This window comes from Setaria viridis, chromosome 9 (genome assembly GCF_005286985.2).
Source record: "Setaria viridis chromosome 9, Setaria_viridis_v4.0, whole genome shotgun sequence".
Classification (NCBI taxonomy): Eukaryota; Viridiplantae; Streptophyta; class Magnoliopsida; order Poales; family Poaceae; genus Setaria; species Setaria viridis.
Genome location: NC_048271.2, coordinates 35,685,180 through 35,697,292, shown reverse-complemented (window position 1 = coordinate 35,697,292; position 12,113 = coordinate 35,685,180). Strand labels below are relative to the sequence as shown.

The 12,113-nt window shown below is 45.3% G+C and overlaps 2 protein-coding genes across 2 annotated transcripts; one reads left to right on the top strand and one right to left on the bottom strand.

Annotated features, from left to right (window-relative positions):
• The first annotated feature begins 5,062 nt into the window (after positions 1-5,062).
• On the top strand, positions 5,063-6,846 carry LOC117840892 (uncharacterized). Its single transcript, XM_034721428.2, has one exon. It carries the CDS (start codon positions 5,526-5,528, stop codon positions 6,477-6,479), a length of 954 nt encoding a protein of 317 aa, XP_034577319.1. The 5' UTR covers positions 5,063-5,525; the 3' UTR covers positions 6,480-6,846.
• A 1,227-nt stretch (positions 6,847-8,073) lies between these two features.
• On the bottom strand, positions 8,074-11,922 carry LOC117840675 (polyadenylate-binding protein 1). Its single transcript, XM_034721194.2, has 6 exons — positions 11,230-11,922; positions 10,991-11,066; positions 9,446-9,525; positions 9,024-9,215; positions 8,866-8,939; positions 8,074-8,415 (listed from the first exon to the last, which is right to left on the bottom strand). Exons 1-6 carry the CDS (start codon positions 11,377-11,379, stop codon positions 8,361-8,363), a joined length of 627 nt encoding a protein of 208 aa, XP_034577085.1. The 5' UTR covers positions 11,380-11,922; the 3' UTR covers positions 8,074-8,360.
• Positions 11,923-12,113: the final 191 nt, after the last annotated feature.

The window sequence follows — 12,113 nt, the reverse complement described above, 5'->3', positions numbered from 1 at the left end:
ACCTGCACATCACATAGGGATACTTAGAATGGTGCTAACTTGAGAGCTCCGGAGTATTCCGAAAATAGTTCTGGATTTTTCTGCAAGTTCTGGAGTTTTTGAAAGTTGTTTCAGAAGATTCCGAAAGTTGTCGTGTTTCCAAAGAATGTTCCAAAAAATACCAAAGGTTCTAGAGTTTCCGAAGAAAGTTCCGGAAAACTCCAGAACTTAACCCCCAACGGCTAGTTTCGGGTTGAAGGGTTATACCCCCTCACCCCCTCCCACAGTCACTCTCTTGACCTAACTTCATGCTGAGCTTCTGAATAGCATTTAAGTCCCCCTCTTTACTCCCCTTTGGCATTTTTGGTGAGATTTGGTAGGGATTTAAGGAGGGATTCAAGCGAAGGGCAAGAGAGAGTGCTAGTGAGCTGATTTCCCATCTCTTGAGCACTTTGTTCTTCGTCAAGTCGGTGATTTCGTGTTTGTTAATCTTGGAGCTTCAAGCTCCTAGCCGGTTAGGCGTTGCCCGTAGAGCATCCAAGGTTGTGACTGCCTACGGGAAGTTTGTATTACCCCGATGATTGAGTAAGTGACTCTATCTTGATCTTTGTGGTCGCTAGAGTGAGAAAAGTGGCTTAGGTGTGCAAAGCCCACCCTTCGTGGGTCCTCAACAGAGACGTGGGCTTCAAGGTGTGAAGCTGAACTCCGATAAATAAATCATTGTGTCTCTTGTGCTTGTTGTTCTTAATTTTGTTCATATTCAAGCATAGAACATATTTTTAGGATTTGTGCTTGATCTACTTTTCTAGCAAGTTTTCAGTTGTTCTATCTTGTGCCAAAGGCTAAGAATATCCTGTTGCATAACCTATATTCGGTGATTTACATTTGAGCAAGGATTTCATAAGGTCGTAGTTAAAAATCTTGTTTCTTCGGAGAATCCGTAGATTTCTCCATAAATTTTGCAAGTTGCGAAATTTTCGGAACAAATTCTGGAAACTCTGGAAGTTGTTGATAAACTTGTTCGAAGTTGTGAAAACTTTTTAGGTTCAACTATTCGCCCCCTCCCTCTAGTAGATATCCTAGATCCTTTCAAGATGGGTCGTGGGGAGAAAGAAAACTACAGTAGACGTCACACGGGCCGAACCGGTTCGACCGATTTCATGGGAAAGAGAGGGAAAAGATTCCATAATTTTAAAGTCCATTAGCCAATAAATCTAAAATAAATTAATATTTCAACGTAAAAAATTTAACAACTTTAAAAAATCAAAGTAACATTTGAAAATAATATAATCAATATTTTTCAACACATATATCAAAATTTTGTAGAAAGTAGTACAGTCAACATTTTCCATAGGCTACATATGAGTAGAACAGATTCAACAATTTCCAAAGAAAAGATCAACATTTTTGAAATGCTAGTTTTTTTTATTTCTTCTTCTTCCCCAAAGTGAGTAGCTGGAGGGCCGCCGTGGCAAGCACTAGCAGCGCGCGGTGGAGATAGACGACATCGATAGGCTATAGTGGTGGATGCGGTGGGGATGAGCGCTCACAATGAGCACGGGAAGCCACAACGGGAAGTTGTGCACGGGGCTCCGCAGCGCGTGGCAGAGGCGGCACCAATGGACGACAACAAGGGCGGGATGTCCAGCGAGCACGAGCGGTCCAAATCTGATAGAAATATTTATTCTTTTATTTTTTTTCTAAAGTATTACCTTAACATAATATGCCGGTTTTCACCTTTAAAATTTTTTACCTTGTAAAGAATACTTTTCAAATATCATTGAAATCAAATAGATATATACTTCTTTCAAGATAATATAAAAATAATATAAAGAATTTTTTCTTTCAATGATGGTTCTAGATAAAAGATTTTTTTAACAAAAATATCGCCATCGCTACATGAAAAAGAAAGTGAATATTTTTTAAATATGATATTATAAAATCACTAGTTATTTTTGTCATTTGGCTAGCGCAACTACACTTTGATCTATTAAATTTTCGATGAAGACAATCAACCAGCGACTTCCTTATCAGGGAGTTGCCATGATATCTCCCAAAATATGTGGTGACATGTGGAGCGTATATTTTAGTTAAAAAGTTAAAAATGTATTTAAACAAACACAACTTGCAAAACATATGAAGATTATGTTCTTCTATATATTTAGGATTGTTAGTTTCAACAAATAGTTAAGAAAACTTTATTTTTCATTTGAAAATAAAGTATACACTTACTTAAAAATAATGTAATAAAATAATATATATTTAGGAATAAAATTAGGAATGTATGTACATCTATTTGTATAATCCTACGTCCGCCACTGGTCAGACATGGGAGTTCAAGTAGTTGAACCCCACTGCCCAAACAATCGATCGAGTCCGGGTAGATATCCACTCCTTGAACCCCACCGCCCAAACAATCGATGGAGTCCGGGTAGATCTCCACTCCACAGAAGATCAGCAGTAAAGGGCGAGGATGAGGAGGGGAATGAACAGAGAAGCCTTGTGTCGAACGAGCCTGGTTAGTTGCCTCGTGTCACCAACGATAAGGAGAAACAAATTCTGGTGCCGGTGGAGAGGGAGAGAGAAGGAACTAGACACGATTTTCAGATTTCCCCTAAAACACTGCAGAAGGTGTCATCCAAGCAGTCTCAGCTTACTATTGGGACCACTTAACAAAAAAGTATTATCTTTGAAATTATCTCATAATAACTCTATAATTATTTATTTTATAAATAGAAAAAAATAATTTTATAAGTTGCATACTAACAACTCGTATGATGCTGAATGGATTGACTTATACAGTACTCCCTCTTCCTTTTATATACATGATGTTGGATGGTATAAAGTTGAACTATCCAACATTATGTATAAAAGGGAAGAGGGAGTATAAAAATAGTTTTTGAGATGGTTGTTTCACGAAACAACAATCTCTTTCTCCCACCTATTGTATGAGATGACTAATAGGGTTACTTTACATGTAACAATGTACTTGTCCTAAACCTTTTTCAGTTATCACCTCCAAAAGAGATTGGAGGATATTCCCCTACTAACTCTGTTAAGGAATTAATTCCTCTTAATCACTTCCAATCCTTTCTAAACCAAAATTAGCCGAAAGAAATTTATTCATAAATTTTAAAACAATTTTATAACAAAGAGAAGAAATTTTATCTTGCTTGTTATAGTATAACTTGTGATATTCGTGGCTAGTTGCAAAAGTCTTAAAGCTAATATGCGCTCATTTGGTACATTTTTTCATGCTTGAGATGTTTTGATTAGTTGACCTAGTGAGCAACCATCTTCTCTATTATTATGCTAATGCATGTATTTGATTTTTAAAATGTATTCATTCACGAGACTGAGTACATAAAGTGTACCTATATTTTTCCTTTGGTACACCCATCTTAACAAAATATAATGGTCTACACATCAAATGCCTTTCTCACAGTACCTTCGAAATATGACATAGACCCGATGTTCCATGGGGACCTACTCTTCATGTTGGACAATATCCGCTATCTTATTGTTGCCACTGAATCGACATCGAGCAGTGTGATAAGAAAGATGGTGTAGTATAGCACGAGCTTCTTTTCGTCGGCTATATTTGTATCTCACCGTTGCTTTCACTAATTGGACAACCATCAACACGCAAAAGAGAACGCATAAGGCCAAATGTTTAGTGCAAATGGCGATACCTTTGGGGATGTCCTTCTACATGTATGTGTGTACGATGAGGAGCTTCAAGCAAGGGTGGATCTAGCGTGGGAGCTGGAGCCCCACTACTACCATGCAGCCCATGGAGCACCCTAAAATCTATCCTAAAATATTTCGTACATAGATGAGGAGGAGGAAGAAGAAGAGAAGAGAGAGAGGAGGGATGAAAAAGAAGAGGAAGATGAGTCCCCTATGTTCGAGACCTGGATCCACCCCTAGTTCCAAGGCATCAACTGCTCCATACAAGCACTGCTTGAGCCACTCCAACCAGAAGTGCTCAAGTCACCCACAATGCAAGGAGGCTCCACACATTTTTGTTCAATGGCCACAAAAGGGTAAAAATAATACTATTTCACATGTGTTTATAAGAGAAAATGGAAAAGATAATAGTACTTTTATAGCCAGGGAGAGTCAACAGAAAAGCGGGATTTTATAACAGTTTATTTTTTTTCGCAAAAAATTGTGCAACGATTTTTCAATAATGGTACTCTTTTCTTGAAAACTGTGACCTTTCCGTAGTGAATTACCAATAGTCTCAAGATACTTATACATTTTTTGTTGTGCATATAGTGGCTAAAACATTGCCAATGAAATCTAAAGTTTCAGTTTCCACTTTCCAACAAAAAAATCGTGGGATCCCGAGCATTTTATGCACTACATGAACATCATACTCCAAGCTGTTGATGATATTTTACACACAACCTTATAATATCCATTTATGTAACCTAACGAATTTCATGCAAAATGATCAAACCATGGCATAGTTCACTACTTCACTCTAAACATGAAGAAGAGGTATGGAAACTAGCGGTGACCATTCGAGCTAACAAAATATTTAAGTACCTCTTTGTTTAAATATATAAAATATTTCGGTTATGTCCTAATCAGAGTCAGAGCTGGGAGAAAAATCCAAGGGCCAACGGGATATACATTGCTTCATTCCAAGCGAAAGACCAATTATTCTTTATCAAGTTTACAAAAATGATACACTAATTATTTATGATATCAAATTAGTCTTATTGAATCCAAGATAAAATATGTACCAAGAATACATATATTTAATATCATATATTTAAAAATTGAACTTCAAATAAAACTAAAATAGTCCCACGTTTTGAAAGTCCGTGACCTTCCTGTCGATAGGCGCGGGGCGCGGCCGCGCGGGCCAACGACCGGGACCCAAGCGCCATCAGTGCGGCCTAGCTGCCCCAGTCACGCCGGCACGGCACGCGCGTGGGCGCGGCCGCCGCCGCGCCAAAGAATAATTAAGCGGAGGAGCGGCTCACCGGATCCATCGGCGTGGCCGCTCCACCGTCACGCGGACCGAACAGCCTCCGGCTTGAGATTTCAGAGAGGGGGGAAAAATCAGGGCGAGGGCGGGCGGAGCCGAGGGAAAAGGCCCCCGCGGCGCGGCCGCCACTCGCCACCCACCCAACCACCCATCCCGTCCCAACACGGCACACGGCCACGCCGCGCGGCTGCGGAGGCGGGGGCGCCCGTGCCATCACGTCCCCCCTTCCTTCCTGGCTTCCTTCCCTCACGGCCGCACCCGTCCGCCGCGCGCCGCGAGAGTACGCGACAAACCCCGCAAAACCACCGCACCGCTCCGCCCGCCCACGCGGCCGCAGCGGTGGGCGATGATGCTGCCCTCCCCAGCCGGTCATTTCACCGCGGGGGCGCGGCCCACGCCCGCGGGCCCACCGCAGCACCGCACCGCCTCCTCCTCCTCCTCCTTTTATGACCGACGGCTCCCCACCTCCGCCTCCGTTCCCCATCTCCTCCTCCACCACCAAACCCTAGCCGCCTCCCCTCGCCGCCGCCGCCGCTGACCGGCCATGTCTTCCTCGTCCTCCGACGCGGCCAGGGACGACGTCGTCTCCTCCCCGGACCTCCCTCCTCTAGCCGCGCCCGTCGCCGCCGCCGCCGCTGCGGCCGCGGCCGCGGCCTCCTCGGGGGGAGGCATAGGGCTCGGGGGCGGGGCCTCCGGTCGGAGGCTGCCGCCGCCGTGCTGGACCGAGGAGGAGACCCTCGCGCTCATCGAGGCCTACCGCGACAGGTGGGAGGCGCTGCGCAAGGGCAACCTGCGGGCCGCGGACTGGGACAGGGTCGCCAACGCCGTCACCGCGCGCTGCGGCCGGTTCCCCACCGCCACGCCGAAGTCCGGCGTGCAGTGCCGCCACAAGATCGAGAAGCTCCGGAAGCGCTACCGGGCGGAGCGGTCGCGCTCCGCGGGCAGGTCCAAAGGGCCCAAGTGGCCCTTCTTCCCGCTCCTCCACGACCTCGCCGGCGGCGGCGTGCCGGACCCCAGCCCCAACGCCATCGTCAAGATCAAGACCAAGGGCCCCGCGCCGCTGGCGTCCACGCCTTCCCCCGTGTCCTCCCCTTCCTCCGAGGAGGGCGTGCGGAGCAGGAGCCTGCACGGGCTCATCTCCAACGGCGGAGCCGGGAGCGGCCTGCGCTTCACCATCCCCAAGGCCTCCCGCAGCAAACCCGCCGGGGTGGCAGCTGTGAAGCCGGAGAGGAACGGCGGCGAGGACGACGCCGAGTCGGAGGCCATGGCGGAGGTGGCCGATGCGTTGCGGGCCGTCGGGGAGGGTTTCCTGCGGATGGAGGAGCGCAGGCTGGAGCTCTCCCTCCAGATGGAGAAGGAATGGATGGAGTCAGAGATGAAGCGCACCCAGACGATGCTCGACGCGCAGCAGCTCTTCTTTGAAGCCTTCCTCGGCAAGCAGCAGCAGCACAAGAAAGCCAGGCACTCCCCAGCTTCCAACGCTATGGAAGAGGATTGATGATGATCCTGCTCCGCTTCTGCTCTGTGAACAATGTGTTTATGCTTACTTGCTCCGTGTTAACTGCTTTTTATGCTAGTAGTTCTTGGTAGTCGTTGACTTGTGATATTAGTAGCAATTTACTCTTTTGTGTATGGATGGTGGATTGAACTCAACAAGGGGTTTGGGGCAAAGGATGTAGGTGTAGGATATGGATAAGGGTGGAAGGGGGGAGGTTTGAATTAGAATTTAGAAAAGTCTCAGTTGTAATCAGTGAACTACTTGTTATGTTATGATGAGCTGGCTGCTGGTGTTATGTTGAAACACTGCAGCTTGTTCAAATAGCATCTCGTGTTGTGGATTTTGTTATTGAGTTTTGCTTGATTCTTGTCTTGTTTTGACCTCCCAGGTGCTTGCTTGCCACTGCGTCCTTGAAATTTGGTGAGCAAGCATGTGGCATATCAATTCTACTGAGTATGTGTTTTCTGTGTTAACTGCAATAGATTATACGGTTAGTCAGGACAAGATGTTGTACAGTCAGTCAGGAATGGGTTTTTGTTTCTTTAGTTCCACATCGAATGTTTAGATACTAATTAGGAGTATTAAACATAGACTAATTACAAAATCAATTATGTTTAGATACTAATTAGGAGTATTAAACATAGACTAATTACAAAATCAATTGCACAGATGGAGACTAATTTGCGAGATGAATCTATTAAGCGTAATTATAATTTGCGAGACGAATCTATTAAGCGTAATTAGTCCATGGTTTGACAATGTGATGCTACAAACATGTGCTAATGATGAATTAATTAGACTTAGATTCGTCTGGTGAATTAGCCTCCATCTATGTAAATAGTTTTATAATTAGTTCATATTTAATCCTAATTAGCCTCTGAATATTCGATGTGACATGAATTTTAGTCCGGACTAAAGATCCAAACATTGCTACCGGGTACTCTGCTGATTTGTCGAGTACCACGATTGTACAGCTTGTACCTTGAATGCTTGATGAAGCTTTGCAGTGTGCATCAAGATGGGTCAGTTCTGAAGGTGCCCTGCTTTGTCGCTGAATGGAGTACTAAGCTATGGTTACAAACAGCCACACAAACAGAAGCATTATGATAACACAGAACAAAGAAAGATAATAGCAAAGCACAAACCCCAAGCTTCTCAATATAGTATATCAGCTTTCTTGCATATGAAATCCGAAATCTCAGTTGGAAATGGACTGCCTTAAATCCTAGATAGCTATAAACTCAGGTATTGCACCAAACTCTGAAGTATTCGAAAGTAGAAACCCCAGAAATACGAAATCTCCAAGAACACATGAACAGAGCCTTGCAAAGCATGGAGACAAGACAAATAGGAACATTTTTTTTTGAAATAAAATAGGAACAAATTTTTCACCCAGGCAATTGTGGGTACATAATGCAACACAACCGTCGTTCCGTACAGAACAGCAGAACATTCAGATTAACTGAACATCAAAAGGCAGCAATAGAACATCCAGATTAACCGAAAATCAAAAGTCATACTTCATGTATATTGGACTTTGGACATCACATAACTAGAGTTAATCCGTTGCAACTTTCAGGTCAAAAGAGGGCTCTGAACAAAAGTACAGTTCTTGCCAATCCGGTTGATTTCAGATAATTGCAGAAAAACTCATGGATGCGCAAAAAAGAGTCATTTTCTAAGGTTGAAGGATGTTATTACAGTTTGAACTTCAAGGGAGGTACGGCAATGAAGAAACTATGTAAGAGCTGAGTCTTCCGGTTCCTGCCTATTCGGGATGCACAACGCTGGAACTATACTTCTATACCACGATTTGTTGGGGGGAGATTTGCTAGGTCTAGAAAACTGAATGGATCAGCGAATCACATCAGCCCAGTAGGATCAGTAGTAAGGGCTGTAGCTGTACCCCAGGAACCTCCTGAACCTTGGTACCTTCCTGCAGAGAAGATAAAACCAAAATTAGAAATGTTATTCAGGAGAATCAGAAAATCCACCACATTTGAAGAATCATAAGGCTTGCTTTCAAGATCAGCATCTACACTAAGAACGCTTCAGTCATGTTTTTCTCCAGGAAGAAGCCAACAAGCAAGCTTCGCAGAGAAGATGGAGATCTCATTTGGTAAATATTAGCTTGCAAAGGTGAGAGATAGGGAGATGGTGATGGGCACAAGTTCGACAAGCCACAAATGACACTCCTAACACATTCTATCTCCTTTCAACAGATAAGATTAGCTTCTGGAGAAGCTAGGCAAATGAGCCAGTCAAGTGGAGCTAGGTCACCTCAAAAGTGATAATGTGATGATTGCACCTAATCAAGATAGCACTTCCACGTTTATCATCTTTCCACATCCACGCGTAATGTATCTCCATGATGAAATATCCTTACCCATATGATGGATAGAAAGGATGCCTTCCCCTAGATTGCTTCATTCCTGGAATGTTGGTTCTTTTCGGACAGACCTAAATGTAAAAAGCAGCAGATAAAAGAAATGTTACGAAGTTGAAACCAATCGCGCGTAAATATTACAGCAAGTTCTTTTGGACCTTCAAAGGACGACCATGAAGTTCCGTTTCATTCAAAAGAAGAGCATTCTGAACAGCCTCAACTTCATCAAACTCCACATAAGCAAATCCTTTAGGTTGACCAAAACTGTCTGTCAAGATTGTCACTCTGTTGATAGTTCCACAAAACTGAAAATGCTGCTGAACTTCCTCTGGCAAGCAAGCATAGTCAACCTGAAGCAAGGTGACACATGGCACCATGTTAATACATTTTTGAAAAGTGTTTGCTTATAAAATATATACAACACCATTAATCCCAGCCACAGGAAGAAATAATTAAAGTTTATTGAAGTGCTCCCTTTGAATACAGAATCAATGCTCAAGGGCTACAGGATATTTACAAGTGTCTTGGACATGCTTGAATAACACTAGGACAAGCAGCACAAAAGGAGAAGAAAACTCACATTCCCGACATAGATGGAGCGGGCATCCACCTCTGCCGTTTCAGCTGTTGTTGCTGCTGCTGCTGTTTCAGATTCTTCTTCTGGGAATACAAACAAAAAGAAAAAGAGTGGTAAACAGACTATAGAGTATAATGGAAAACTGAAACGGTACTCCATTGAAGCATTAGGGTGGGGGAAAACAAATTACTGCACAGCACTTGCAATCAGAATTATGAAGCATGTCATAAGAAAAGGTACTTAAACACAGCAATGAACCAACTAAATACTATGGTCGTGTAAAGTATAGATGTTCTTACGAATTAAGTAAATAAGCAGAGGTATGGTATGATGCATATCTTACTTTGCAGTTTGCACACCTTCAAATATTTGCAAAATACACTAAACAAGATCATATGAAAGTTTGTCTTCACTGCCAATCAATTTTCAGAAGCAGAAGTACCAATAGGGTGAAGGAGATGGCTATAAGAAATTAAGCTGAGCATAAGCTTTAGTCACATTGTGTCTATGTGTACAAATTGTGGTTTCTATGGAATATAGTGTTAGTGTCATCATGGTGCCCTATGCAAGCACAACTGTGTAACCAGAATAGAATTTTATGCATCTGAAATCTCCACTCTTACACCAATAAATTCTAGCAAGGGGACAGAATACATTGCAATGATCCTTTTGCGTTTACTTGGATGCTTTCATCACTGAACTAGATGCCTGATGAACATATTTCCTAGCTGTACTGGATCATAATTGAATCCTAGGAGACACAGGAGTACCATTAGGCAAAAATCAAAATGCAGGTCCGGTCTGATGAGCTGATGATTCTATCTAGAAACACAATTGTTAACCACAGGAAATAGCCCTCTAAGGTCTCCATTGGAATGCAGGATTCTCAATATGTTCAATGCCAGAATGTGCTTGCTTAAAGCATCTTAGATAGCTTACCTACTGAATTGTAACTATACTAGGCATGCTTTGACTTTGACCACAATATATCAATCAATCAGTCCTCATCTCAGATAGCTTACCTACTGAATTGTAACTAAACTAGGCATGCTTTGACTTTGACCACAATATATCAATCAATTAGACCTCATCAAAAGCTGATCAATTTCAATAAAAAAAATACTATCACTGACCAACAGAGCAAATAATGACAGGACACAGACATTATACTCATCAATCCACGTAACACCTGAGAACGCTGAAGTGTGGCATCCAGTATTCATCAATCCACTCTAACAAATATATTAGTTTACTGCAACCGCACAACAAAACATCTCCTCGAACATGATCAAATAGAATAGAAAATAGCCATTTATTGGCAGAAAAGTGAAGCCAACTACATTGCACCAGAAGGACCGACATGCTCCAAACAAACAGCACCGCAAGTTCAAGCACATATCACCTAAAAGGCTGAATTAGCATGCTGTCCTCCTCCTCCAGTATCCAGCCAACCTCCACAGTTCAATCCAGTGCCGGCTCGCACAGACGAAACAAACCGCTAACAAGGCAAAGTGGCAAACAGAGATGGCGTGTTAGCGACCGGATTACCATGCGATGCAGCGGGTGGTATCTCGAACTCCAGCTTCTCCAACTCCCGCAGCCGCCTCCGCATTTCCTCAATCTCCTGCAGCGCCCACAATACCCTAACACGCATGAGCACAGGGCACCGCACACCACCAGAACCAAACAAAGCAAAACCATAATCGCCCCATCCTCCACGTAGGTAGGGGGCGACATTGCAAAACACGCGCGTGCGCGCCGCGCAGGCGCACACCAGACGAACGCACCTGATCCCTGGTGGAGAGGCTGGCGCGGAGCGCGGCGGCGGAAGGGTGGTCGGCCTCTCCGCCCTGGATGGGGCAGGCGCGCGCGCGGCCGCCGGCGCCGCGCACCTCGCCGCCGCTTGGGCCTCGCTTCGCCGTCATCGTCGTCGCCATCGCCGCCAAGGCCGCCGCCGCCGCCGCCGCAAGTGCTGCTTCGCTTCGGTGCGCCTCCCAAGTCCCAACTCCTCCACCTCTTTTCGCTCGCTTGTCGTGTCTGCGACTCTGCGTGGGAGAGAGCGTGGCCGACGACGTGGTGCGGTTTTGGTTGGTCCCGGAGATGCTTATGCACTTCCTTGGTTCCAAGCTCCTAAAATTTTAATTTTAAAAAAGTTTTAATCTCACCTAAAGAGTGTCTGATTCAAGTGATTAAAAATAACCGCCTTCCTGCTCCGAAGCTCATCCCTGCCATGCTTTAGCTCCCCGTCCTCCTCCGCGTCGGTGGAGGGAGGTAGGCGAGGGGCAGCACGACCCGTCGGAGGAGGGAGGCAGGGAGGATGGGTGGCCCCCTAGCGGAGGGAGGTAGGGGAGCACGACGCGCGCCCCCCACCGGTGGAGGGAGGAAGGAGAGGGGCGGCCCGTCGGTGAAGGGAGGCGAGGGAGGACGAAGTGCGCCCATCGGAGGAGGGAGGGAGGGAGAGGGGGCGCCAGCGGAGGGAGGGAGGGGAGGATGGCGTGCGCCCGCTGGCGGAGGGAGGCAGGGGATGGCGGCACGACTAGCGGGCGCGGAGAAGAAATCGGGCGGATTCGTCTTGGGGCAGTGGACCGGCGACTTGGGTGCGGCGGACCAGCGGGGGAGGGCGCGGCTGCCAGCGTGGAGGACGGATTTAGCGGCGGCGGTGTTGGGGTTG

Excerpts from the sequence above, each read along its gene's own strand:
- LOC117840892 (XM_034721428.2), top strand. The coding sequence starts at position 5,526 with ATGTCTTCCTCGTCCTCCGACGCGGCCAGGGACGACGTCGTCTCCTCC.
- LOC117840675 (XM_034721194.2), bottom strand. The coding sequence starts at position 11,379 with ATGGCGACGACGATGACGGCGAAGCGAGGCCCAAGCGGCGGCGAGGTG. Across the intron at positions 9,216-9,445 it reads GCTCCATCTATGTCGGGAAT|GTTGACTATGCTTGCTTGCC; the intron begins GTGAGTTTTCTT and ends ACCTTGCTTCAG. Across the intron at positions 8,416-8,865 it reads CCTTTCTATCCATCATATGG|GAAGGTACCAAGGTTCAGGA; the intron begins GTAAGGATATTT and ends TCTTCTCTGCAG.